General features: G+C 43.8%; 3 protein-coding genes across 3 annotated transcripts; all 3 read right to left on the bottom strand.

Moving 5' to 3' along the window:
* Positions 1 to 653: 653 nt before the first annotated feature.
* LOC123498452 (glutamate receptor ionotropic, kainate 5-like) lies at positions 654 to 18,130 on the bottom strand. Its single transcript, XM_045245555.1, is given in 11 exon segments — positions 654 to 1,147; positions 1,346 to 1,475; positions 2,245 to 2,344; positions 11,232 to 11,301; positions 11,303 to 11,413; positions 12,727 to 12,944; positions 13,037 to 13,316; positions 13,447 to 13,537; positions 17,266 to 17,320; positions 17,637 to 17,896; positions 18,120 to 18,130. Coding segments are annotated over 11 exon segments (1,443 nt in total). The 3' UTR covers positions 654 to 1,030.
* Positions 17,915 to 20,187, bottom strand: LOC123498450. Its single transcript, XM_045245554.1, has 5 exons — positions 20,049 to 20,187; positions 19,160 to 19,284; positions 18,884 to 19,000; positions 18,554 to 18,774; positions 17,915 to 18,334 (listed from the first exon to the last, which is right to left on the bottom strand). Exons 1-5 carry the CDS (start codon positions 20,185 to 20,187, stop codon positions 18,214 to 18,216), a joined length of 723 nt encoding a protein of 240 aa, XP_045101489.1. The 3' UTR covers positions 17,915 to 18,213.
* Positions 20,188 to 22,506: 2,319 nt separating this feature from the next.
* Positions 22,507 to 24,030, bottom strand: LOC123498992. Its single transcript, XM_045246634.1, has 3 exons — positions 23,895 to 24,030; positions 22,923 to 23,052; positions 22,507 to 22,724 (listed from the first exon to the last, which is right to left on the bottom strand). The coding sequence occupies exons 1-3, from the start codon at positions 23,957 to 23,959 to the stop codon at positions 22,608 to 22,610; spliced, it is 312 nt and encodes a 103-aa protein (XP_045102569.1). The 5' UTR covers positions 23,960 to 24,030; the 3' UTR covers positions 22,507 to 22,607.

Genomic DNA, 24,030 nt, shown 5'->3' with positions numbered 1-24,030 from the left:
GAAGAAGAAGAAGAAGAAGAAAATATGAATAAGTTATGATAGTAATAACAACAATAACAATAATAATAATAATAATAATAATAATAATAATAATAATAATAATATAGCAATAACTTTGATGTACAGTAGGTCTTTTACGTGATGATATCGAGTGTCTCTCCAAATGTTCTGAACTATATATCTTTCTCCTCCTCTTCCTCCTCCTTCTCCTCCTCCTCCTTCTCCTCCTCCTCCTCCTTCTCCTCCTCCTTCTCCTCCTTCCTTCCTTCCTTCCTTCCTTCCTTCCTTCCTTCCTTCCTTCTCCTCTTTTTGCCGGTCCAATGCTGGTGAACAGTTTCCTAACATTACAGAGCAAACACATAACGCGTTACTGTGAGCGTGAATGCCTTACTGAGCGTCGACCATCCAGTCTTTTCCTTTATTGTTGTTTGTCTTCTTTCTTCCTCAGTTTATCTTCTTTCCTTCTCTCTTTTCTTCATTTATCTTTTTTTATATATTTACTTATTTGATTATATATTCATTGATTTATTGGGCTTTTCATTTATATATTAATGAATGAATGAACTTATGTATTTTTCATTGATCTCCTATCTTATTAATCTATCGGTTTATCTATGCATATATACAGGTTTACTTTATTTATCATTCACTCATCTATTCCATCCATTTATTTTACATGACAATCTACACGTTAACAATTATAGAGCTAAACGATGAATTTTCATTCAGTCAGTCATTCAGTGCATGGAAAGTCACACTGGCAAGACACTTTTAGGTACTGACCATAATGATTGGAAAGACGCCATTGTAAACACATGTATTTACGAGGAGTAAAAGTACAGACATATTTCCAGTCTTTCGAGAAATGCCTGAGAGGTTTGATATCAACATGAATTCGAATTATATGGTTATTCGCCAAGCTCTAGAAACTTGACGCGTATTCCTGTATCACATATTGCACATTCCTCGTCCCTTGTAAAGAATGTTGAACCGGAGAAAAACAAGCATTGTGTCGAAGCGCTGAGCGAGGTCACGCCCAGGAGAAGGTGGCTGTCAGGAGTGAGTGGAGGTGGTGGCCTGCCAGCACCTCCACCAGGAACAGTAGCAGACTCACCGCGTTGCCCACCACCAGGATTACAAACATGCCCTGTGACAAGATAATTTGTGCAGGTGACTGGTCCTGTCTGTAAGGCAGTGCAGGAAGACAGGTGTGGTGAGGGAGGGAGAGGCTGAAACATTTCCCCATTCAAAGAACAAAAAAAGGTATTAGATGACTGTTGGGATATGTGAGGCACAGATACTAGCTAGTCTGTAAAAAGACGACATTGACTTCCTCGGTACACACCCACAAGTTGCCGAGACCCAAACGTGTTCTGACGGTGATCTTGGATGGCGCTCGCTCACACACCGTCCAATTTGAGCTGAGGCTGTCCATCCAGTGGTTGTACAGTCCAGCCTCGGTGATCCACGTGATGCTGGCAACACGGACCTTTGTCATTGATAAGTCCTCACCATCTAGCAAGCAATTATTGATGTTTTCTGATTTGTGTTCAGGCTATACTGTGCACGTATATGTTATCACAGGATGGATCAGTCTGAAGCCTGGACGCTTTGATGCAGGGCAGGCTTTCCATCTGTTACAAGCTGAGTACAAAAAAAAAAAAAAATCTCAGAAGAGTAGTTTTATATTGCGTATTCCAATAGTAACTATTGAGTGAGAGCCAGATTGAGATGCATTGCTACGATTCTTAAACTCTGTAATAGCCTTCATCATATGTTAGTTCCTCCATAACCATAAGTCTAATCGTGATATGTGAGTGTGTACAGCAGCGGCGACTGGCGCGCTGATCACAGTCACGAGGCATCATGAACATGACACAGACCTCGTCAGGTGATGGCCTGTCTCTCATGATCATGTGACACTCATCTTTGGGTTTCTATTTATTCGTTTATCTCTTTATCTTTTGTTAGTTTTCTTTTCATTTCACACAGATATGTTTTCATTTTCGCGTGGAAGGCATGATACAACTCCTACAAAGATAAAAAGATAAATAAATGAAGAAATCATGGGTCAATAAATAAAATTAAATTAAATGGATAAAATAGACAAATTATGTTTTCCTATTAAAGTTATTGTTGTTTTGCTGTATTGCTCTCACATGTATCCCAATCTCAGCCTGCGATGTTTCCTGAGGCGTTCTGACCAGCACCACGCAATGTTGTGTGGCGCGGCGTGTCACTCACCGTTTGCTGACGCTGTGCACGAGGGGGCTGTGCTTCGGGCCGATCATGCTGAACAAGAAGGGCATGAAGACCTCCCTCGAAGTGTAGAAGTCACAACTGCCTGCCGAGATAGGAAGGATGAAGGTCACGGAAAAAAAATCTTGATCATGGCAGCTAATAAAAAAGATAATAAAATAAAAAATTATAAAAAAAAAATGAAAAAATAAAACACTCAGTGAACTAGAAAAAGAAATCTAAACTAGAAAGAAAGAAAGAAGAATTATGAAAGGTGAAACACGAATTGCTGATCACAAAGTACAGATGCGAAGATTCAATAAGCTAAAGAATAAAAAATGCAACTATTAAACAACAATATGACAACATAGAAAGCTCTTTCGAGGTGTTCAAGTTATTACTGCATCCTCAGAGAGGAAAAGTGAAGGTCAAAGAGATAATTTGTTGGTCAGACGTATCTCTGATAGTGGTGACCTGTCTCCGTTAGTGGTGTGTGATCTGTGGCTTGTTTACGTAGAGATGGCGGCTTTCCCTGCGTTCTCTACAGTTTCGGGTGGGTGCGTTAGTTCTCTTATCTTCGAGGCCTTCGTTACGAAGGTCTCAGATGTGGAGGCTGAGTTCCATTGAAGGATCTTGGAGGTGCGGGAGGAGTTTTGAGGGCGAATCTCTGACCTGTAGGCTGAGTTCTGTCGAATTAACTCAGAGCCTGAGGGAGTGGCGATTCCTGCAGTCTCCTTACCAATTAATGAGACGCAGGGCCAGGAGTGGCGAGTGGTGTCTTCTGGTGCAAAAAGGAGAAAGGTCCTCAGAGCGCCTCAGCGAGTGGAAACGTTAAATTCTTTAGCTGTGTTGGAGGGCGTGGAGGAGGAGAGAGAGAAGGCAGGAGGTGACGAGGTGAGGAGAGAAGATGATTCCTTGTCCGCACGTAAGATTCTGGTGGCTGGTGACAGCCAGTGAGACATTTTGACTCGGCGTTTTGTGCTAAGGAGAGGGAGCGGAGGACGAGAGTATGCTTACCTGGTGCTGGAATCGAGAAGATAAGTACTCAACTAGACACGTGTTTGGCGGACGGGACTAAAGCCATTGTTTTCCTCAGCGCGGGGGGAAATGACCTTTGTAAGGTAAGAAGTGAGGAGCTGTTTAGGAGATTTTAGGAGGCTTTGGCTAAAATTAGGAATAAGGATGCAACCCCTGTGGTATGCGGTGTGTTGTCAAGGAGGGGACTGGGAGGTGAATGGCTGTCCAGGGTTATTGCAGTGAACTGCAGACTTGCGGATCACTGTAAGAGCAATGGATGGATGTTCATCGATAACTGGGACCTCTTTTACGGCAAAGACACCTTGTATGCCAGGGATGGAGTGCACTTATCACGCCAAGGTGTTTGTGTTTTGGCTGGAACACTTGAAGGCGAGTTAAATGCACTCCGGCGCTTTTTTCGTTAGTCAGGAGAGGGAAGGGACTTCGCTGATCCATAGGGATGAAAGAATAGTCAAATCTAGAAAAGTAACCAGCTTAGTAAATGCGAAGAATAACTTAGATGCGTATTCCACGAACTGTAGGAGTATTTCAAATAAGATAAATTTGCTGAGAGGAGCAGCTTATGTTGAAAATTTTGATATAATTGCATTGACAGAAACCTGGTTAGTTATGTCAGGGAAGGTATTTGATCAGGAGGTGAAAACAGAAGAGGGGGAGGAGTGGCCTTGTACATAAAGGACACACTGCAATGTTGCATAAACAGCAGAATAAAGACAGATAGCAAGATATCAAGGACGGGTCTCAATTAGTAGTGATGGGTTTAGTGTACAGGCCACCTAATGCTTCAGACTAAATAAACTCTTCTCTATGGGAGGAAATAAATAGAGCAGCCAGGGGATTTTAATTATAGGAATGTTGATTGGAGCTTGATGGTGGGTAACACGGAAGCAGAAAAATTTCTTAGGGTCATTCAGGATAATTTTTTAAAGCAAATAATTTTAGAACCCACACGGGGAAATAATATTCTAGAGGGAGTTACGAAGGTGGATGTTAGTGGCCAGCTAGGTAACAGTGATCACAAAGAAATACGGTATACATTGAAATGGCATGAAATTTTTAGGAAAAAGAACAATAGGAAAGTACCTGACTTCAGGAAGGCTAATTTTTACAAGGAGTCGTCTGACAAGGGGAAGGCAGAGATAGTCAGGTAAGGGTAGAAGGAAGGCAGGATCAGAGAAAGGGGTTGAGATGCGAAGTCAGAGCGGGGGTAGAGAGAGAAAGTGAGGCGGTGGTGGGAGCTGGATTAGGACATGAGAGGTATCTCGGTCTTTCTAAATAAAATCACAAAGCAACGATGCTAAGTGGATGACAGACAGATTAAAAGGATGCATAAGGCAAAAGAGGAATATCTATAAGAAGCTAAAGGCAGGAGATGAGGCTTTAAGGCCAATATACTATGAATTAGTGAGAACAGTGAAGAGGTTAACGAGGAAGGCTAAAAGTGAATATGAGTTGAGGGTAGCCAGCCAAGCAAAGACGGATCCCAAGGGATTTCTTCAGTTATACAAGACGAAAACCAGAGAAGAAATAGGTCCCTTAAGGACGGTAAATGGGGAGATGGAAGAGATTAGTATAATTATCAACGAGTATTTTTTAACTGTCTTCACCCAAGAGAACACGCAAGAAATCCCAGATAACGAATATATATTTAGGGAAGAGAATAGTGAAAAGCTGACAGATATTCATATAACTAAGGGGATGGTACAACAGGATATAGATAAACTAAAGAAATTCAAGTCACCAGAATCTGATAAAGTATATCCAAGGATTCTAAAGGAATGCAAGGAAGTCGTCAGCGTGCCTTTAGCGGCAGTTTTTAGGATGTCATTGGAGTCAGGTGATGTATCGATGATATGGAGAGAAGCTAATGTGGTTCCCATATTTAATCAGGGAGATAAAACCCTAACGTCTAATTACAGGCCTGTCAGCTTAATTTCAATTGCGGGTAAATTAATGGAATCAATAATAGCGAAAAACATTAGGGAACACCCGGACAAACACCGCTTGATAAATAAAACACAACATGGATTTACGAAGGGAAAGTCGTGTCTTACAAACTTGTTGCTTGTTACTTGTTACTTGGGGTGTTTGTTCAAGGCTCCGCTCCACTGCGAGGCAGCGCTCAGCAGAGCCTCCCTCAAAAGCAACTAGCATCTATAATTGTCTTTGATTTCCATGCCGTTAAAATCATAAACTTCCTTGAACAAATATGTCTTCAATTTCTTTTTGAAGATATCGATCCTGGCACAACCTTTGATATCACTCGGCAGTTTATTGTAAATCCTTGGTGCGCATCTTGCAAATGCTCGACATCCCATGTCAAGGTTATATCTTGGCTCATGTAGTCTGTATGGGTCTGCATCGTGTCTCAGCTCCATCGTAGTGTCATGGTGGAATGTTTCCAGTAAGTTCCTCAAGTACTCAGGTTTTCCAGACTGTAATGCCTGATGAGTCATAACACTAATCTTGTACTCAATTCGTGCTTTAATTGGCAGCCAATGCAGATCTATCAATACAGGTGTTATCCTCTCACGAGGAGAGACGCCTGTAATCAGTCTGGCAGCTCTGTTCATGACAAGCTGTAAGTCTTTTAAGAGATACTTAGGCAGTCCATAATACAGAGAATTGCAGTAATCCAGTTTGCTTATCACATGATTATGAACCAGCATCTTCGTAGTTTTCTCATCCAAGTATTTTCTGACAAAACCTATATTTTTCAGATGGTATCTTGCCGTCTTAACCACCTGCCGTATTTGATCTTTCATAGATAAATGACAGTCCAATAATACTCCCAGATCCTTCACTGTATCACGAACACCCAAACTGTTACCATCAATATATAATGTGGACATATCAATCCTCTTTAAGTCCTTATTCTTACCCACTATCAAACATTCAGTCTTGTTTTGATTAAGTTTCAACTGCTTGGATTCCATCCATCTACCAACATCATCCATAATAAGTTTTATCTTTCCTTCAACATTATCTACATTGTTCAAGGTCATGTAAAACTGTGTGTCATCAGCAAACAGTTTGAAGTCAATGTCATGTTTTCTTAGTATGTGTGATAGTTCAATAGTATATATACAGAACAGAATAGGACCTAAAACACTGCCTTGGGGTACTCCTCTTTCTAAAATCTTCTTGTCTGAGAAAGATTTACCAACTTGAACACAGTATTGCCTGTTTGCAAGATAACTTTCTAAATATGTTAGTGCATCTCCATCAATACCGACAGACCTGCAATCTAAAAGAAGCAATCTGTGAACAACTGTGTCAAATGCTGCACTTAAGTCCAGTAAAATTAGCAAACCACATTTTCCTTCATCCATCAGGATTATCAGATCATTGATAACTGAGCATAAAGCTGTCTCAGTCGAATAAAGTTTTCTATAAGCCGATTGATTATCCGGTAAAGCCTGCACTACTTTCAAATGGTCGAGTAATTGGTTTAATACAGCACTTTCAATAATCTTCGATAAAAAGGTCAAATTAGATACAGGTCTAAAGGAACTCAAGCACTGCGTATCCATTTTACCCTTTACAATGGGCTTTATCAATGCCATTTTTCAGAGACAGGAAAGGTATTGTTCATGAAGCTACTGTTTATAATCAGTTTAAAAATTTCCAGAATTTCACAGAACTTCTCACTCTGAATAATATCACTAATAGGTAATGGGTCATTATCGCAGTAGGTTATATTAACTTTATGTACAATCTCCTTTACTTCATCCACACTTACTTGCTTAAAGGAGAGTAGCTTAGCCCGAGGCGTTGGCATACTCACGGGTATTTCAAGCTCCTCATTTCTAAAGCTCTCCACAATCGACTTTATCTTTTGATCAAAGAAGTCAAGGAACATATTTGCCAGCACAGTGTCATTAAACCCTCAGGCAACTTATTTATTCTCCTGTTACCTGTCAAATTATCCAGTATCTTATATAATCTACTAATGTTAGACCGTGACTCTAATGACTTCTGTCTATAGTACTGACACTTTCTCCTCTGTACAAGTTTGTTTAGCCTGTTTCTCATGTCCATATATTCCCTTCTTGCCTCTTCTGTTCGTAGTCTACGCCACCTTTTTTCTTTCTTCCTTTTTTCTTTCTTAGCTATGGAAATTTCAGTATTAAACCAAGGTGCATGATCCCTTATCTTAATATCCTTTTCATGAAGTGGACACATTTCATTGTATTCTTTTTTCATGTTGCCATTATATAATTCAGACAAACAAGATTCACATTTCTCAACTGCTACTCTTCCATGAGTACACACATCATCCTTTCTTAACTGAATGGCCTGTGACACTTCAGCTATCAGCCGCTCAGGGTCAAAATCATTTTTCCTACGAAACACTAATCGCTTAGTGTACGTAGTTTCTTTTTTACAAGATATTTGAAAAGTAACCATCCTGTGCACCGGTGAAATCCTGCAGATTTCATCAACATTTACTTCTCGAACAAGATTATGATCTGAGTCACAGAAGACCAAGTCAATTACATGTCCACCAGCAGATGTTGCTTTTTCTACTTTATTGTCTAAATTAAAGGATTTCATCATATCTTGAAACTCCCTCACTATATAGTTTTCTTGTTCATCCATTCTTATATTAAAATCTCCACAAATAAAAATATTAACGCTCACCATATCCAGCAGTTCCAAGTATTTCCTGAAATCGTCAATAAACGACCGGGCACTTAGGCTTGGAGGTCTATAGACCACTATAAACATAGATTTTCTACCACCAAGCTCACAGCTAACTTGCATATGTTCAAAGCTCTCCCATTTTTCTGACTTATCCACCTAATTTTATTGCATGTTCTAGAAAGTAAAAGACCAACACCACCACCTCTTCCTTCTTTCCTTGGTATGTGCACAAATGTATGAGTGTCAGGGGTCATTTCTTTAATTTTCGCAGTATCATATTCACTCAGCCATGTTTCAGTCAAAGCAAGAATATCCAGACTTTCATCATTAATTAAAGTTCTGATTTCTATTGTCTTGTTTCCAACTGACTGAACATTTAATAAACCACATTTCAACATAGAGCTCACAGCATTAGTAGCCATGATCTGTAATATTTCTGATCCTGTCAATCTCACTTTCCAACACAATACAGCAACTATTATTCGCCGAGTGGTCAGTATTCTGTTTCTTAAACCTCACACAGTTTATGCATTTCTTCTCTGTAGATGTGCAATCCTTGGACTTGTGGTTGCCTGCACATTTAAAGCAAACAGGATGCTCACCATTTTTCTTGGCATTGCAGTTTGCCTCAGTATGACCATACCTTTGACAATGGTAACAGATAAGTGCATGATACCTGTCACGAACCTGGTAAACTCCCACTCAAGCTTAATCCTGTCCTGATGCTGATGTAACAGCTGTCTTATCATTGGATCACATTTCATGATGTAATGAACTGTGCCCCCTGCTGCTGGTTTGCAAAAAATATTCTCAATCTTTGACTTGATATCAGGAACTGCTTGAAGGTAGTCATTTCTCGCAATGATTGTATCAATGATACCCTCCTTAGTCTCTTCCTTATGGACATTACATAGCATTATCTTGGGTTTAATTTTCTGAACAGATTTAGTTGTCAACCTTTCAACATTCTCCAGTTTCTGGGCTGCCTCATTTCTCAGACTCTCATTGGCAAAATTCATCACTATTTTTTTGCCATCATTATCAAACTTTGTATCATTAATTTGCATTCCATCCAAAGCATGAGAAACTTCATTCTTCAGATTTGCTTCAGAATCCTGAGTTACCCCTACAACAAGTAGGTTCTTCTTCATCCTCCTCTTCCTCTTCACGTCCTGCCAAGGCGTGGAATGTTCCGAGTTCCTGTTGAGTTTTTACAGTAACATTTATGAGGCGGCAGATAAGGGTGATAATTATGACATTCTCTACTTGGATTTCAGTAAAGCCTTTGACAAGGTACCTCACCAGAGGCTCTTAAAAAAGGTTAAAGCACATGGTATAGAGGGTAGAATATTTGGCTGGATTAAAGCGTGGTTAGACGGCAGGCAACAGAGGATAGTAATAATATTAATGGATCCAATTCCGAGTGGGGGGAAGTAGTTAGTGGAGTGTCACAGGGCTCAGTTTTACGACCATTATTATTTCTAATATATATTAATGACTTGGATAGTGGAATTAACAGTGACATTAGTAAATTTGCTGACGACACAAAGGTAGATTAATTAGGTCCGATTCGGATGCCATGGCCTTGCAGGCAGACTTGGATAGGATGATAAAATGGACAGATAGATGGCAAATGCAGTTCAATATTAACAATTGCAGGGTACTGAGCGTGGGTAGAGATAATTCAAGGAATAAGTACACAGTAGATAATGAGGCACTAGGAAGTTCCAAGTATGAGAAAGATTTAGGAGTCATAGTTACCTCCGATCTCGGTACAAGGTAGCAATGTATTGAGGCCAGGAATAAGGCGAATAGAGTATTGGGATTAATTTTCAAAAGCGTTAAAACCAGAATTTCTGAAGTAATACTAATATTATACTTGGTACTGGTCAGGCAACATCTTCACTGTGTGGTACAATTCTAGTCCCCACATTATAAGAAGGATATAGCTCAGTTGGAGTCAGTGCAAATGAGGATGACTAAAAAGGTACTAGGGATGAGGGATATTCCCTATGCAGCGAGACTGGAAAAACTTAATCTGCATTCCTTATAGAGACGTAGGTTAAGGGGAGATCTGATAGAAGTATTTAAATGGTATAAGGGTTTTAACAAAGGGGACATGAACGAAGTTCTTGGGATCAGTAGCGGGAAAAGAACCAGAAATAATGGGTTTAAACTTGAAAAATTCAGGTTTAGGAAAGAAATGGGAAGAAACTGGTTTTCCAACAGAGTGGTTGATGAGTGAACGGACTCGGTGGTCATGTAGTCAGGGCTGAGTCGATAAGGAGCTTTAAAAGAAGATTAGATACGTTCATGGATGGGGATGATAGATGGAATTAGATAGCTTTAATCACAGTGGGACTGCCACGTGTAGGCATGACGGCCTCTTGCAGCTTTCCTCTTTTCTTATGTTCTTATGTTAGCCCACCGGGGCAGGTGGAGCCCCTCCAGTTAAGAGAGACGAGTCAAACTCCTCTGGTGGGGCAGGTGGAGCCCCTCCAGTGGAGAGAGACCAGTCAAACTCCTCTGGTGGGGTAGGTGGAGCCCCTCCAGTGAAGAGAGACGAGTCAAACTCCTCTGATGGGGCAGGTGGAGCCCCTCCAGGGGAGAGAGACCAGTCAAACTCCTCTGGTGGGGCAGGTGGAGCCCCTCCAGTGGAGAGAGACCAGTCAAACTCCTCTGGTGGGGCAGGTGGAGCCCCTTCAGTGGAGAGAGACGAGTCAAACTCCTCTGGTGGGGCAGGTGGAGCCCCTCCAGTGGAGAGAGACCAGTCAAACTCCTCTGGTGGGGCAGGTGGAGCCCCTCCAGTGAAGAGAGACGAGTCAAACTCCTCTGGTGGGGCAGGTGGACCCCCTCCAGTGGAGAGAGATCAGTCAAACTCCTCTGGTGGGGCAGGTGGAGCCCCTCCAGTGAAGAGAGACGAGTCAAACTCCTTTGGTGGGGCAGGTGGAGCCCCTCCAGTGGAGAGAGACCAGTCAAACTCCTCTGGTGGGGCAGGTGGAGCCCCTCCAGTGGAGAGAGACCAGTCAAACTCCTCTGGTGGGGCAGGTGGAGCCTCCAGTGGAGAGAGACCAGTCAAACTCCTCTGGTGGGGCAGGTGGAGCCCCTCCAGTGGAGAGAGACCAGTCAAACTCCTCTGGTGGGGCAGGTGGAGCCCCTCCAGTGGAGAGAGACCAGTCAAACTCCTCTGGTGGGGCAGGTGGAGCCCCTCCAGTGGAGAGGGACCAGTCAAACTCCTCTGGTGGGGCAGGTCGAGCCCCTCCAGTGGAGAACCAAAAGAAAGTGCAAGTAATTTAGTTCCACCTTGCCTGTCCTCGAAAACTCTTGCGCCATGAGAACCCTGGCGGTGAGGTCCTCGCCGATGAAGGCATGAGTTCCCAGGCCGCACCAGCCCCCGCAGGATGTCTAGGTACTCCGTCGCCAGCACGAACATGATCCTGCCCTCCGCTTCGGACTGCCCTACCTCTCGCAGGATGCCGAACTCTGCTGTCTGAAGGCAAGACAGCGTAAGAAGAAAGGACAGATTGAAGCTGTAAGCATGTTTGTGATGAAAAGAAGTGCTGAACTTAGCTAACGAAAATAAAAGAGAAGTAAAAAGACTAACACGATTCACTTGGAAATGCGTATTAATTAAATCATTTCGATGTTGCCGGTGTCGTGTTCGGAGCTGTCTAGCTGTCCTCAGCTATCGACGCGCGAACTGCTCTTGCACAGAACCCAATGTTTACATACAAAGATTTGTTGATAAACAAAGTTACTCCTAAGTATCCGCGACACCATGCAAGGAATGGATGATTTCTTTGTGCCCTTGGCTGAGAAAGCTTGATTATAATGTACGTACCATGACAATATCTTACAACAGTAATCCCTTCAAGATAACACATAATATATAACAAAAAATACAATTTAGTTTTTTCTTTTCTAGAATCCTCAAATCAAGTGAACAAACCTGTCATTGTGTAACGTAAATTTGGTCCCTACATAAAGGCTATTTAATAATTCTTGACTACACTTACACAATATATATATATATATATATATATATATATATATATATATATATATATATATATATATATATATATATATATACAATTTTCAATAAAATTTAGCGGTGTAATGGCTCTTATGAAAAAAAATCAATAAATAAGCAATATTTCGTGCTTCAAAGCACGAAAATTATTTAATTTCTTACACAATATAACAACGTATACACTTTCTTGTCAAAATATTGCGGTGTATTGGATTTATAAACGGTTTTCTTATGAAAAAAAAAGTAAGGAATACGCTCCCTGTATTTCAGAACGCTGGCCGGACACCTTCGAATAACCGGTCAGCTGTGAACATGAATTGATGATCTCAGCTGTCCGGCCTTTGTTTCTGAACAAACCCCGGATAGTTGGGGATAGCCGGACAGCTCCTAACACGACACCTGGACTGAGGGTACCATCATTGTACTTTGGCAACCTACATTTATTATTCTGTTGTATGAAACTCAAAGTAAATGATATTCAGCAGGTTCGCACGTGTTAATATGCGCCTTGAATTGCCAGCCGGTAGAGTTTTCGGCTGGATTTCGTTGCCTAGCAGGTGCAGAAACCAATCACAAACCAAGACCGATATGTTGGTCATGTGTCAGAGCGAGCCAGGCGAAACCAATGCCTTTCCTAGACACTCAACACAAACACATTGCCAAACTGAACATGTTGGATGATAACACTTAAGGTATCAGCCACACTCAAACAGTTCTGGCAAGTCTGTGGTGAGTCCCCAAATGGTGGGATTAAAACGGCAAACACTTACGCGGAACTTATAGACAGAAGCAGTGCCATGTTCCCAGATCATAGTGGTGGCGGAGTCGTCCAACAGCGCACGCAGAGTCTGGAAGGGCTGCGGGATGTAGCGCACCGCCAGCAGGGACATGAGGTTCCCCGTGTAGCTCTGCGTCACCACGAGCATGGCCAGCATCCACCCGCCCAGCACCAACCGCTCCCAGCCCCACAGCGCCGGCAGCCACGAGTCTGCCAGAGAGAGAGAGCAATAGATCAGCGGCAGTTCAATTCCCATATACCCATAGTGCATGGTCTGTGTTAACAAATAACAGTGCACTCACTCTCCTGCAGCATGACCCTGACGTAGGGCGCGAGGGCCGGGGAATGAAGAGAGAGGCAGCTGGCGAGGAGCAAAACAATGGACATCACCACCACCAGTGCCACCACCAGGCCCACCCACACCAGGGGCGCCAGGGGTAGCAGGAAGCCCCAGGGGTCCACCTCAGGGCGGCCGCGGCCAGCCAGAATCCTAAGGTAGTCGTTCACCACCGGCACTGTGTAGTCAATGATCAAGGAACGCGCTGCGGTGACGCCGAAAGGACCTAGGCCGAAGTCTACCTCCTGTCGTACAGAGAGGTGCGGGAAGTTTTTATGAGAGAGAGAGAGAGAGAGAGAGAGAGAGAGAGAGAGAGAGAGAGAGAGAGAGAGAGAGACCATGGATATAAGACTAGTTTGTGTGTGTGAGCCTCACCTGGCGGCTCACCATGCCCACCATGCCGGTGCTTGAGCCATTCGGCAGCGTAGAGCCAAAAGAACGGTCGGGAGAGCGTACCAGGCTATAACTATAGGGCAAAACAACTTAATCAGTTGCGCTAGAGGAAAGTCTGGCATGAGAGTTACGTACAAATTTACACTTCAATTGATTTTTTTTTTTTTTTATGTAGGATGGACAGCTGTGCAAGGGCAACCAAATATGGAAAATAAAAGGCTCACTATGTTGCCAGTTCCCTAAAAGACATAGGAGTTAGCCATAATTCTGGGACAAATGTCTCGACACCTCTCTCTTAAAAGAAGTCAAGTCAAAAAAAGATGAAAATACAGAAGCAGGAAGGGAGTTCCAGAGTTTACCAGTACAAAAGTATAAATGAATGGGAGTACTGGTTAGCTCTTGCATTAGATAGTTGGACAAAATAGGGGTGAGAGGAAGAAGAAAGCCTTGTGCAGCGAGGCCGCAGGAGGAGGGCAGGCATGCATTTAGAAAGATCAGTAGACCAGTTTGCATGATAATAGCTATAAAAGGTAGAAAGAGACGCAACATTTCGTCGGTGAGAGAGAGGGTGAAGATAGTCAGTCAGAGAAGGGGAGTCGATGAGACGAAAAGCTTTTCATTCTACCCTATCTAGTAAAACTGTGTGATCGGAACTCTCCCCCCCCCCCCACAACATGCGAAGGACGGATAAGGCCCTCGTACAGAGTTAGCAGTTGGAGGGGAGAGAAAAACTGGCGGAGACGCCGCAGAACGCCTAACTTCATAGAAGATGTTTTTGCGAGAGATGAGATGTGAAGTTTCCAGTTAAGATTATGAGTAAAGGACAGACCGAAGGTATTCAGTGTAGAAGAGAGAGACAGTTGAGTGTCATTGAAGAAGAGGGGATAGTTGTCTGGAAGGTTGTTTCGAGTTGATAGATGAAGGAATTGAGTTTTGACGCATTGAACACAACGAAGTTTTCTCTGCCCCAATCAGAAATCTTAGAAAGATCAGAAGTCAGGCGTTCTGCGGCGTCCGTGCGTGATCCGATGACTTCCTGAAAGGTTGGTCGTCTTTGAAAGGACGTAGAAATCTGTAGGGTGGTATCATCAGCGTAGGAGTGGATGAATAATAGAAAGAGATTGGGTTGACAGGACAGAACCCTGAGGAACACCACTGTTCACAGATTTAGGGGAACAGTGGCCGTCTACCGTAGCTGCAATAGAATGGTCAGAAAGGAAACCTGAGATAAAGTTGCAGAGAAAAGGATAGAAACCGTAGGAGGGCAGTTTTGAAATCAAAGATTTATGCCAGACTCTATCAAAAGCTTTTGATATGTCTAACGCGACAGCAAAAGTTTCACTGAAATCTCTAAAAGAGGATGACCAAGACTCAGTAAGGAACGCCAGAAGATCATCAGTAGAGCGACCGTGGCGGAAGCCATACTGGCGATTAGATAGAAGATTGCGAAGTGACAGATGTTTAAGAATTTTCCTATTGAGGATAGATTCAAAAACTTTAGACAAGTAAGAGATTGAAGCTATAGGACGGTAGTTTGAGGGATTAGAACGGTCACCTTTTTCAGGAGCAGGCTGAATGTAGGTAAACTTCCAACAAGAAAGGAAAGGTAGAAGTAAATAGACATAGTTGAAAGAGTTTGGACAGGCAGGGTGCAAACACGTAAGAACAGTTTTTGAGAACAATAGGAGGGACCCCATCAGGTCCATAAACCTTCCGAGGGTTTATGCCAGAGAGGGCATGGAAAACATCATTACGAAGAATTTTTATTGAAAACATGAAATAGGAGGAGAGGGAGGAACAAGCCCAGAATCATCCAAGGTGGAGTTTTAAGCAAAGGCTTGAGAAAAGAGTTGAGCTTTAGAAACAGATGAGATGGCAGTGGTACCATCAGGATGAAATAAAGGAGGGAAAGATGAAGAAGTAAAGTTACTGGAGATGTTTTTGGCCAGAAGCCAGAAGTCACGAGGGGAGTTAGGGTTTGAAAGATTTTGACCTTTTCTATTTATGAAAGAGTGTTTGGTAAGTTGAAGAACAGGCTTGGCATGATTCCGGGCAGAAATATAAAGTGCATGAGATTCAGGAGATGGAAGGCTCAAGTACCCTTTGTGGGCAACTTTTCTATCATGTACAACACGAGAACAGGCTGTGTCAATCCAAGGTTTAGAGGGTTTAGGTTGAGAAAAAGAATGAGGAATGTACGCCTCCATGCCAGACACTATCACCTCTGTTATGTGTTCAGCACAGAGATGATGGGTCTCTGACACGGAAACAGTAATCATTCCAGGTAAAATCAGCATAATACCTCCTCAGGTCCCCTCAACTTCTAGAAGCAAAACGCCAGAGGCACCTCCGCTTTTGGGGATCCTGAGGAGGAATTTGAGAAATAGGACAAGATACAGAAATAAGATTGTGATTGGGGATCCCAACGGAGATGATAGGGTACCAGCATAACTGAAGGATTAGAGGTAAGGAAGAGATCAAGAATATTGAGCGTATCTCCAAGACGGTCAGGAATACGAGTAGAGTGTTGCACTAGTTGGTCTAGGTCATGGAGGATAGCAAAGTTGAAGGCTAGTTCACCAGGATGGTCAATGAAGGGAGCTAGGACAAGAAACAGAAATGAGGTTGTGGTCGGAGGAGCCCAACGGAGATGATAGAGTAACAGCATAAGCAGAAGGATTAGAGGTAAGGAAGAGATCAAGAATGTTGGGCGTGTCTCCAAGACGGTCAGGAATACGAGTAGGCTGTTGCACCAGTTGCTCTAGGTCATGGATGACAACAAAGTTTAAGGCAAGTTCACCAGGATGGTCAGTGAAGGGAAAGGATAGCCAAAGCTGGTGGTGAACATTGAAATCTCCAAGGATGGAGATCTCCGCAAAAGGATAGAGAGACAGAATGTGCTCAGCTTTGGAAGTTAAATAGTCAAAGAATTCACTATAGTCGGAGGAGTTAGGGGAGAGATAGACAGCACAGATAAATTTAGTTAGAGAGCGACCCTTGAGTCGAAGCCAGATGGTGGAAAACTCGGAAGATTTGAGAGCGTGGGTACAAGAGCAAGATAAGTCGTTGCGCACATAGCCGCACCATCCAGCTTTGGAGAGAAAATGAGGATAGAGGAGTAGAAGGAAACAGAGAAGGGCTACTGTCAGTTGCCTCAGACAGCTGTGTTTCGGTGAGGAAAAGAAGATGAGGTTTAGCAGAGGAGAGGTGGTGTTCTACAGATTGAAAATTAGATCTAAGACCACGAATGTTGCAGAAGTTAATGAAGAAAAAGTCGAGGGAGGTGTCAAGACACCTCCCTCTTTTATTTAATTTTATGATGATCTATATTTTGTTCATGTGTTTGTTTGTTGTTTTATTGGTTGGTTAGTCTGCTGGCTAGTTTTAAGAGTTAACTTAATTTTCCTTTCAGCAAACGTGAAATCTTATTCATGGGTGACAGAACCGTTGTAGAAATATAAATGTGGCCATGTATATAAGTGATCCATGTGTTTTGCGTTGTCTCGGTGAGCATTGTCGTTTGCATTACCAAACTGTGTGTTTATGGGGAAGCTTTAGCATTACATTGATAAATGCTTCTCCAGAGGTGGGCAAGTGTGTTCCTTTAGTTCGTATTTGCATACGTACGCACCACCTTTTTAAGAACGCAAGAACGCACGAACGCAGTTTTTCAAAGGAACGCAAGTTAGAGGAACGCACCGCCCAAGGTTTTAAAGCCTTCCTGCGTTCCGAGTGTTATGAAACTTTCTTTTTTTTTCGTTTTCAAACGTTTTGAATGGAAACAACAAAGACGGTATTCACTCTGTGGCAACATTCTGCCGTTTACACTCATCCGGGAAGCTCTCCCACTGGTCACCTGCAAAGACGACCAAACCTTTAATTCTTTATGTTTAGGCGGAAGGTCTCCTATTGCTCAGCTGCCAAGACTAAGAAACATTCCGTGTGCCATTATTTTTCTTATTCTTTTTATATTTTACTTAGGAACGCACTACTTTTCTCAGGGACGCTTTGAAAGTTTGGGAGCACTAACGCAGGAGAAAAAGAACTCAGGAATGCACCGGCAAAAAAAATTGGAGGAACGTTATTCAAGGAACGCACTAACCGTGGCTGGAGGAACACAGGAACGCTAACGCACTACCCAAAATAGAGGAACGCCTCCAGCTCTGTCCTACTCTGAAAATAGCATACAAGTTTCCAGTGAGACTGATGCGTCCCTGAGGAAGGCAGGCGTCGCAGCTCCAGGCACCTAAAGTTGAGGGACTGAGCGAGGACTCCAAGGACGCTCATCATGGCTCCAGTGAAGACAAGCCTGGTGCCGCCACCAGGAGCCGCCCTGCGCTGCAACACCACGTGGGGCGGGAACTCCTCGCCAGTGAGGCGAAGATTTGGCCTCTTCAGGAACCTGTGCAGGAGGAGGGAGGAAAGTGGCAACCTGAAACATGACAAGACTGATATCGTCAGGTCTCTTGAGAAAGGCTGAGCTCAATCTGGAAAAAGAAGAAACTGAAACCTTTTCATGCCATCGCTACCTTTCCTCTCACTAAGTATCTTGAATTTTGTATTCTCACACTTAACGCAGTGGTGTTATACTCCTTATTATCTCCTGTCATGAACTACTGAAACTGTTAACGGCCTCGATTTATAACACTTTCTACTTGCCCCTCATCCTAACGTATCGGGGACCCTAAACCGGCGCCTCCCCACGGCCCTTTCTTGAGAGGCTGAGGGAAGACAAGCAATGGTCCAGACTTACCTGTGGAACTTGTCCGGGAAGAGAGGCAGTGAAGAGGTGAGAATGAAACGTGCTGGGTTCCACCTAGCCACCTGCACCACCTGCTCGCTGTATGGCAGGTGCACCAACACTTCACACCTGCAACAGGCACCTGTATCATGGAAATATAAATCAAGCAGCAAACTCTTAGCTTATTGGAAGCCGCTACCATTCATTGTTTTGGTAAAAACAAAAGAAAAAGATTACCTGCTTTAACCCTGAGGGCACATGAAAATATGACACGAAACCACGACTGATGTAGCACAGTGTTTCAAGAATCAATTAATCAGTGATATTCCATGCTGCACCCCACGTCACCTTGACGAGGCGCCGCCGTCGCTGACGATGAGCACGGCGTTGACGTGGGAAAAGCTTGAGTGCAAGTGGTGGAGGCGATCCTTGGGCAGGCCGGTGAGCGCCACGAGTTGTGTAGGCCATGCCAGCAGGCCGCCACTGCGTGCCAGCTCCGTCCAGCCGGCGAGGAAGGAAAGGTCGTCGCTCACCACCACCACCACCATACACCACGACACCCGCTGCACCTGTGGACTCCAAACCTCAGTTACCTCCCGACACGGTACATACTCTCCTGTCACTTCCCGCTTGTCTCTTCACACCAAGGCCTCCTGTTAGTCCCTCACCGCGCCTCACCTGGCGTGCCTTGCGTAGGGCGTGGCGCAGCAGCTGCAGGGAGTCGTTGGGCCTGTCAGCAACGGGCCGCACCTCCAGCACGGTAGCTCCCCAGGGCGCCGCCATTTGCCGCAGTGCCTGAAGGGAACAAGAGAAGCAGAGTGTGTGAACGACGAGGCTGACTGATGCCGCGGTAGAAGGCACAGGAGGGCCCCGCCGCTGCTGCTCTTCCTGGCGCAGTCATTCCAAGTTTGGGTAAAAATACAACAAGTTTAAGGAAAACAAGTGTGGACACACCTTGACCACAGCGTGCGTGGAGGCGGCGCCGTCCATCAGCAGAACAACGCAGCAGTGTGGCTGCCACGCCCTAGCCATCACTTCCGCCGCCGCCGCTCCCGCCGATTCCAGTGTCTCCCCATCCCCTAGACGGCGGCGGAGAGGGGCAGGACAAGAAGAGAGACTCCGTTTAGCTCAGTGTGTCTGTGGCGGTGCATGGTTTGGTGCATGGTGAGGTACAGCAGTGCGTGGAGAACTTACCCCGGGGCCACAGTGTCTCCCCGATGCCAAGGATGGCCAGCAGCGCCACGCAGCACAAGAAAAAGCTGTTCCCAACCCACGCTGACATCCTGTTGTCAAGGTATCATAAATTTCTGCTCTCTCTCTCTCTCTCTCTCTCTCTCTCTCTCTCTCTCTCTCTCTCTCTCTCTCTCTCTCTCTCTATATATATATATATATATATATATATATATATATATATATATATATATATATATATATATATATATATATATATATATATATATATATATATATATATATATATATATATATATATATATATATATATATATATATATATATATATATATATCTCAGTGACTTTTGTAAGGCAGTTTGAGACACATCAGAAAATAAAACTAAAGAGAATCGATCGATTACCAATTTATTTTAAGAAAGATTGAACAAAAGGGTGCCCTTCAAACTGGATGGATGTTGTTCACACTGTTCACTACAAATGTTTGTTTTCGTATTTTCATGTTTCATAAATAGTTGAAAACTTGTTTAACATCCAACATAAAGTTTTGTATGCGTATACGTTCATCTGTTTTGTTCTCTCTCTCTCTCTCTCTCTCTCTCTCTCTCTCTCTCTCTCTCTCTCTCTGTTCATTCTGTTCATGTCGTGTACAGGAAGAATGTGACGGCCAGTTGTGTTCCTCTCGTCTCTTTTCGCCAGGCGGGATGCTTGTCCCACCATCACAGAGAACATCAAGAAGACCGTGGTAGCAAATGTTCAGCGTGGGAAGGTAAGGAGTCTTGCGGCTCATGTTGATGGTCGGCGTGCTATCGCTCTTAAAAAAAAAAAAAAAAAAAAAAAAGCATTCTTAGGTGACTTTATGTTTGGCTAACCTCGTACCATTTATTAGTATAAATCTGTCTTGCATTTTGGAATCGTGAGTAATTAGTATCGAAATAATGGTTCATGCAGTATTGATTCTGGGGAGTAGCGCCAGTGTGAGGATGTTGCTGGTGAGGGGCGTTCGGTTTGCCCGGCTGAATGCCAAGGAGGGCGGCTCCTGGGCGAGGAGCAGAAGAGGGACCAGAGGTACAGGAAGAGGCAGAAGAAGTGGCCGCCAGCTGCCTTAGAGGAGACAGCTGCTTGTGTGGTGGTGGAGTGGCGGGGATCACCAGGCGACAGTTCCTTGTCTTGGAGTTGATGTGACCCTCCCGTTGCCAGCGCCGGATCCATCTGTAGACGGTGGTGACGCTGGTGCCGCTACGGATGGCAATGTCTCGCACCGGCATCCCCGAGGCCCACAGCCACACAAAGCCTACCCGCTCGTGGCCCTCCGTTGGCCTAAACGAGCGGCACCCACACATGGCGGCCTGAGGGGGACGGCGCTGTGCACAAATTAGCCTATCAGATTTCTGTATATAAGTTATCTTTCCTAACTACCTCTTACCCTTCCTACCGTTACATGTTTCCACCTCCATTTGATTTCCAATCAAACCTACACCTTTCACCTCCCCGTACGTGAAATGCAAAACAAATAGGTCACTGTTCTTAACAACTAATTATCGTATTCCTGTTCATGCTGTTGCCATAGCAGGTTCCAGCTAGCTTCAGAACAGGTCAGCCAAACTGGACACAGCCGCTGCTTTCGGGATCGTGTACAAGGTCATTGATGGAAGAGAATGGTAGCTTTGGTGTGGCGCGTCATTCTCTTGGTGTTGTGTTGCGCCTACAGCAATTAAAGTCACCAAAAGGAATGTAAAGTTGTTGTAATGGTTATGGAATCTGTTAACACAAAAATTAACCTTCTGACTACTTCAGCTTCACCTCAGCTTGAGTTAGCAGTTAAGAATTATTTTTTCTTTTTCATATCACATATTTAGTCGTCTCTTGACAAATAAAGTGTGAGATGGATTGAGTTTCCTGCTGTCACATTAATATCCGCAAAGAGAATAATTCGTAAATGATATTGAATGTGTGTATGTTTGTTGGGGTGAATGCGTGTGTGTGTGTGTGTGCTAATGAACCGTATCTGTGTCGCGGCCTTGGTACAGCTGTGGCGCGAGACAGAAGAATTGTAAATACATTTCTCATGGACGCCTAAAATCTTACTGAATACGAGTCCTCAATGTTAACTTTATCCAAGAATCACTGCACTCCGTTCCTGTGTCATAACGATTTGCCGCTCCCCACCTTGTGTTTCAAAGAGACAATGCATGAAAGTTACTAAATCTCAGAAAAGACAGAGACAGAGAAAAATGACAACAGAGAAATAGTTACTTGAGACGGAGATGCAAAGAATGGAAGAACATAAAACAAACTGAAATAACAAAAATACACACACACAATGCCAAATTCTGACACACAGTCTACTTTCTTTCATTTTTGGTATAATTACTGTTTCCACACACAGCTTCTCCTGATAATGCATTCTTTACTAAGCCATGTAAGTATTTTGAAACTGGTGTGTGTGTGTGTGTGTGTGTGTGTGTGTGTGTGTGTGTGTGTGTGTGTGTGTGTGTGTGTGTGTGCGCTAATGGACCATACCTGTGTCGCGGCCTTGGGACAGCTGCGGCGCGAGACAAAGGCAGCACAAGCAGCAGTGACGAGGTCTGGGAGATGGGCTGCTTTTAATCAAACAAGAGTCAGGTCACCACTCCCTAAGCACGCGCACTGCCTCACCCTCACTGCATTGATTGGCTGCGCGTTTATCTTATTTTTCTATTCTACTTTTTTTACTCGTTTGGTTGCGGGCAAGCCATGGTGCTCTGTTTCCACCCACCGCTCTCCCCGTCTCTCATTCTCTATTTGTTTATTCATTTATCCATTTTTACGTATTTGCGTGCTCGTATCAGAAGTAGAGTATAGATAGCAGTGTTGATGTGGCACATGTTCCAGCCACTTGTACTGTATATGAAGGCAAGACATCTACCTCAGTACCAAGTGTCTGTAATCCCTTATAGCATTATGTCAGTGAATGGTACCCGCTCAACTCATCACTTACCCACTTCAGGAAAATAAAAAGATACCTTTGTAAAAACGTGTACTCTTGAGAAGTAAGGTTAGAGATACACTTCTAAACATTTAAGAAATATGTCAAAAGTTTGATACATGGTCTACCACTGCAACTGTTTGCAGAGCTCTCTTGTCACGCAAAATGCATTCACTCTTCCTTATAAAAGCAAAATGCTGCATCCTGTGAAAACAGAGGCTGTATCGAGGCACTGAGCCAGGTCACGTCCAGAAGGAGGTCGCCGTCAGGAGGGAGTGGAGGTGGTGGCCTGCCAGCACCTCCACCAGGAACAGTAGCAGACTCACCGCGTTGCCCACCACCAGGATTGCAAACATGCCCTGTGACAAGATAATTTGTGCAGGTGACTGGTCCTGTCTGTAAGGCAGTGCAGGAAGACAGGTGTGGTGAGGGAGGGAGAGGCTGAAACATTTCCCCATTCAAAGAACAAAAAAAGGTATTAGATGACTGTTGGGATATGTGAGGCACAGATACTAGCTAGTCTGTAAAAAGACGACATTGACTTCCTCGGTACACACCCACAAGTTGCCGAGACCCAAACGTGTTCTGACGGTGATCTTGGATGGCGCTCGCTCACACACCGTCCAATTTGAGCTGAGGCTGTCCATCCAGTGGTTGTACAGTCCAGCCTCGGTGATCCACGTGATGCTGGCAACACGGACCTTTGTCATTGATAAGTCCTCACCATCTAGCAAGCAATTATTGATGTTTTCTGATTTGTGTTCAGGCTATACTGTGCACGTATATGTTATCACAGGATGGATCAGTCTGAAGCCTGGACGCTTTGATGCAGGGCAGGCTTTCCATCTGTTACAAGCTGAGTACAAACAAAAAAAAAATCTCAGAAGAGTAGTTTTATATTGCGTATTCCAATAGTAACTATTGAGTGAGAGCCAGATTGAGATGCATTGCTACGATTCTTAAACTCTGTAATAGCCTTCATCATATGTTAGTTCCTCCATAACCATAAGTCTAATCGTGATATGTGAGTGTGTACAGCAGCGGCGACTGGCGCGCTGATCACAGTCACGAGGCATCATGAACATGACACAGACCTCGTCAGGTGATGGCCTGTCTCTCATAATCACATGACACTACGGTCACGAGTCCTCATGAGCATGACACAGACCTCGTCAGGTGATGGCCTGTCTCTCATGATCATGTGACACTCATCTTTGGGTTTCTATTTATTCGTTTATCTCTTTATCTTTTGTTAGTTTTCTTTTCATTTCACACAGATATGTTTTCATTTTCGCGTGGAAGGCATGATACAACTCCTACAAAGATAAAAAGATAAATAAATGAAGAAATCATGGGTCAATAAATAAAATTAAATTAAATGGATAAAATAGACAAATTATGTTTTCCTATTAAAGTTATTGTTGTTTTGCTGTATTGCTCTCACATGTATCCCAATCTCAGCCTGCGATGTTTCCTGAGGCGTTCTGACCAGCACCACGCAATGTTGTGTGGCGCGGCGTGTCACTCACCGTTTGCTGACGCTGTGCACGAGGGGGCTGTGCTTCGGGCCGATCATGCTGAACAAGAAGGGCATGAAGACCTCCCTCGAAGTGTAGAAGTCACAACTGCCTGCCGAGATAGGAAGGATGAAGGTCACGGAACAAA

The sequence above is a fragment of the Portunus trituberculatus genome, chromosome 48, assembly GCF_017591435.1.
Source record: "Portunus trituberculatus isolate SZX2019 chromosome 48, ASM1759143v1, whole genome shotgun sequence".
NCBI classification, from domain to species: Eukaryota; Metazoa; Arthropoda; class Malacostraca; order Decapoda; family Portunidae; genus Portunus; species Portunus trituberculatus.
The sequence above is the reverse complement of the archived record's forward strand: the minus strand, read 5'-3'. Positions and strand labels throughout refer to the sequence as shown.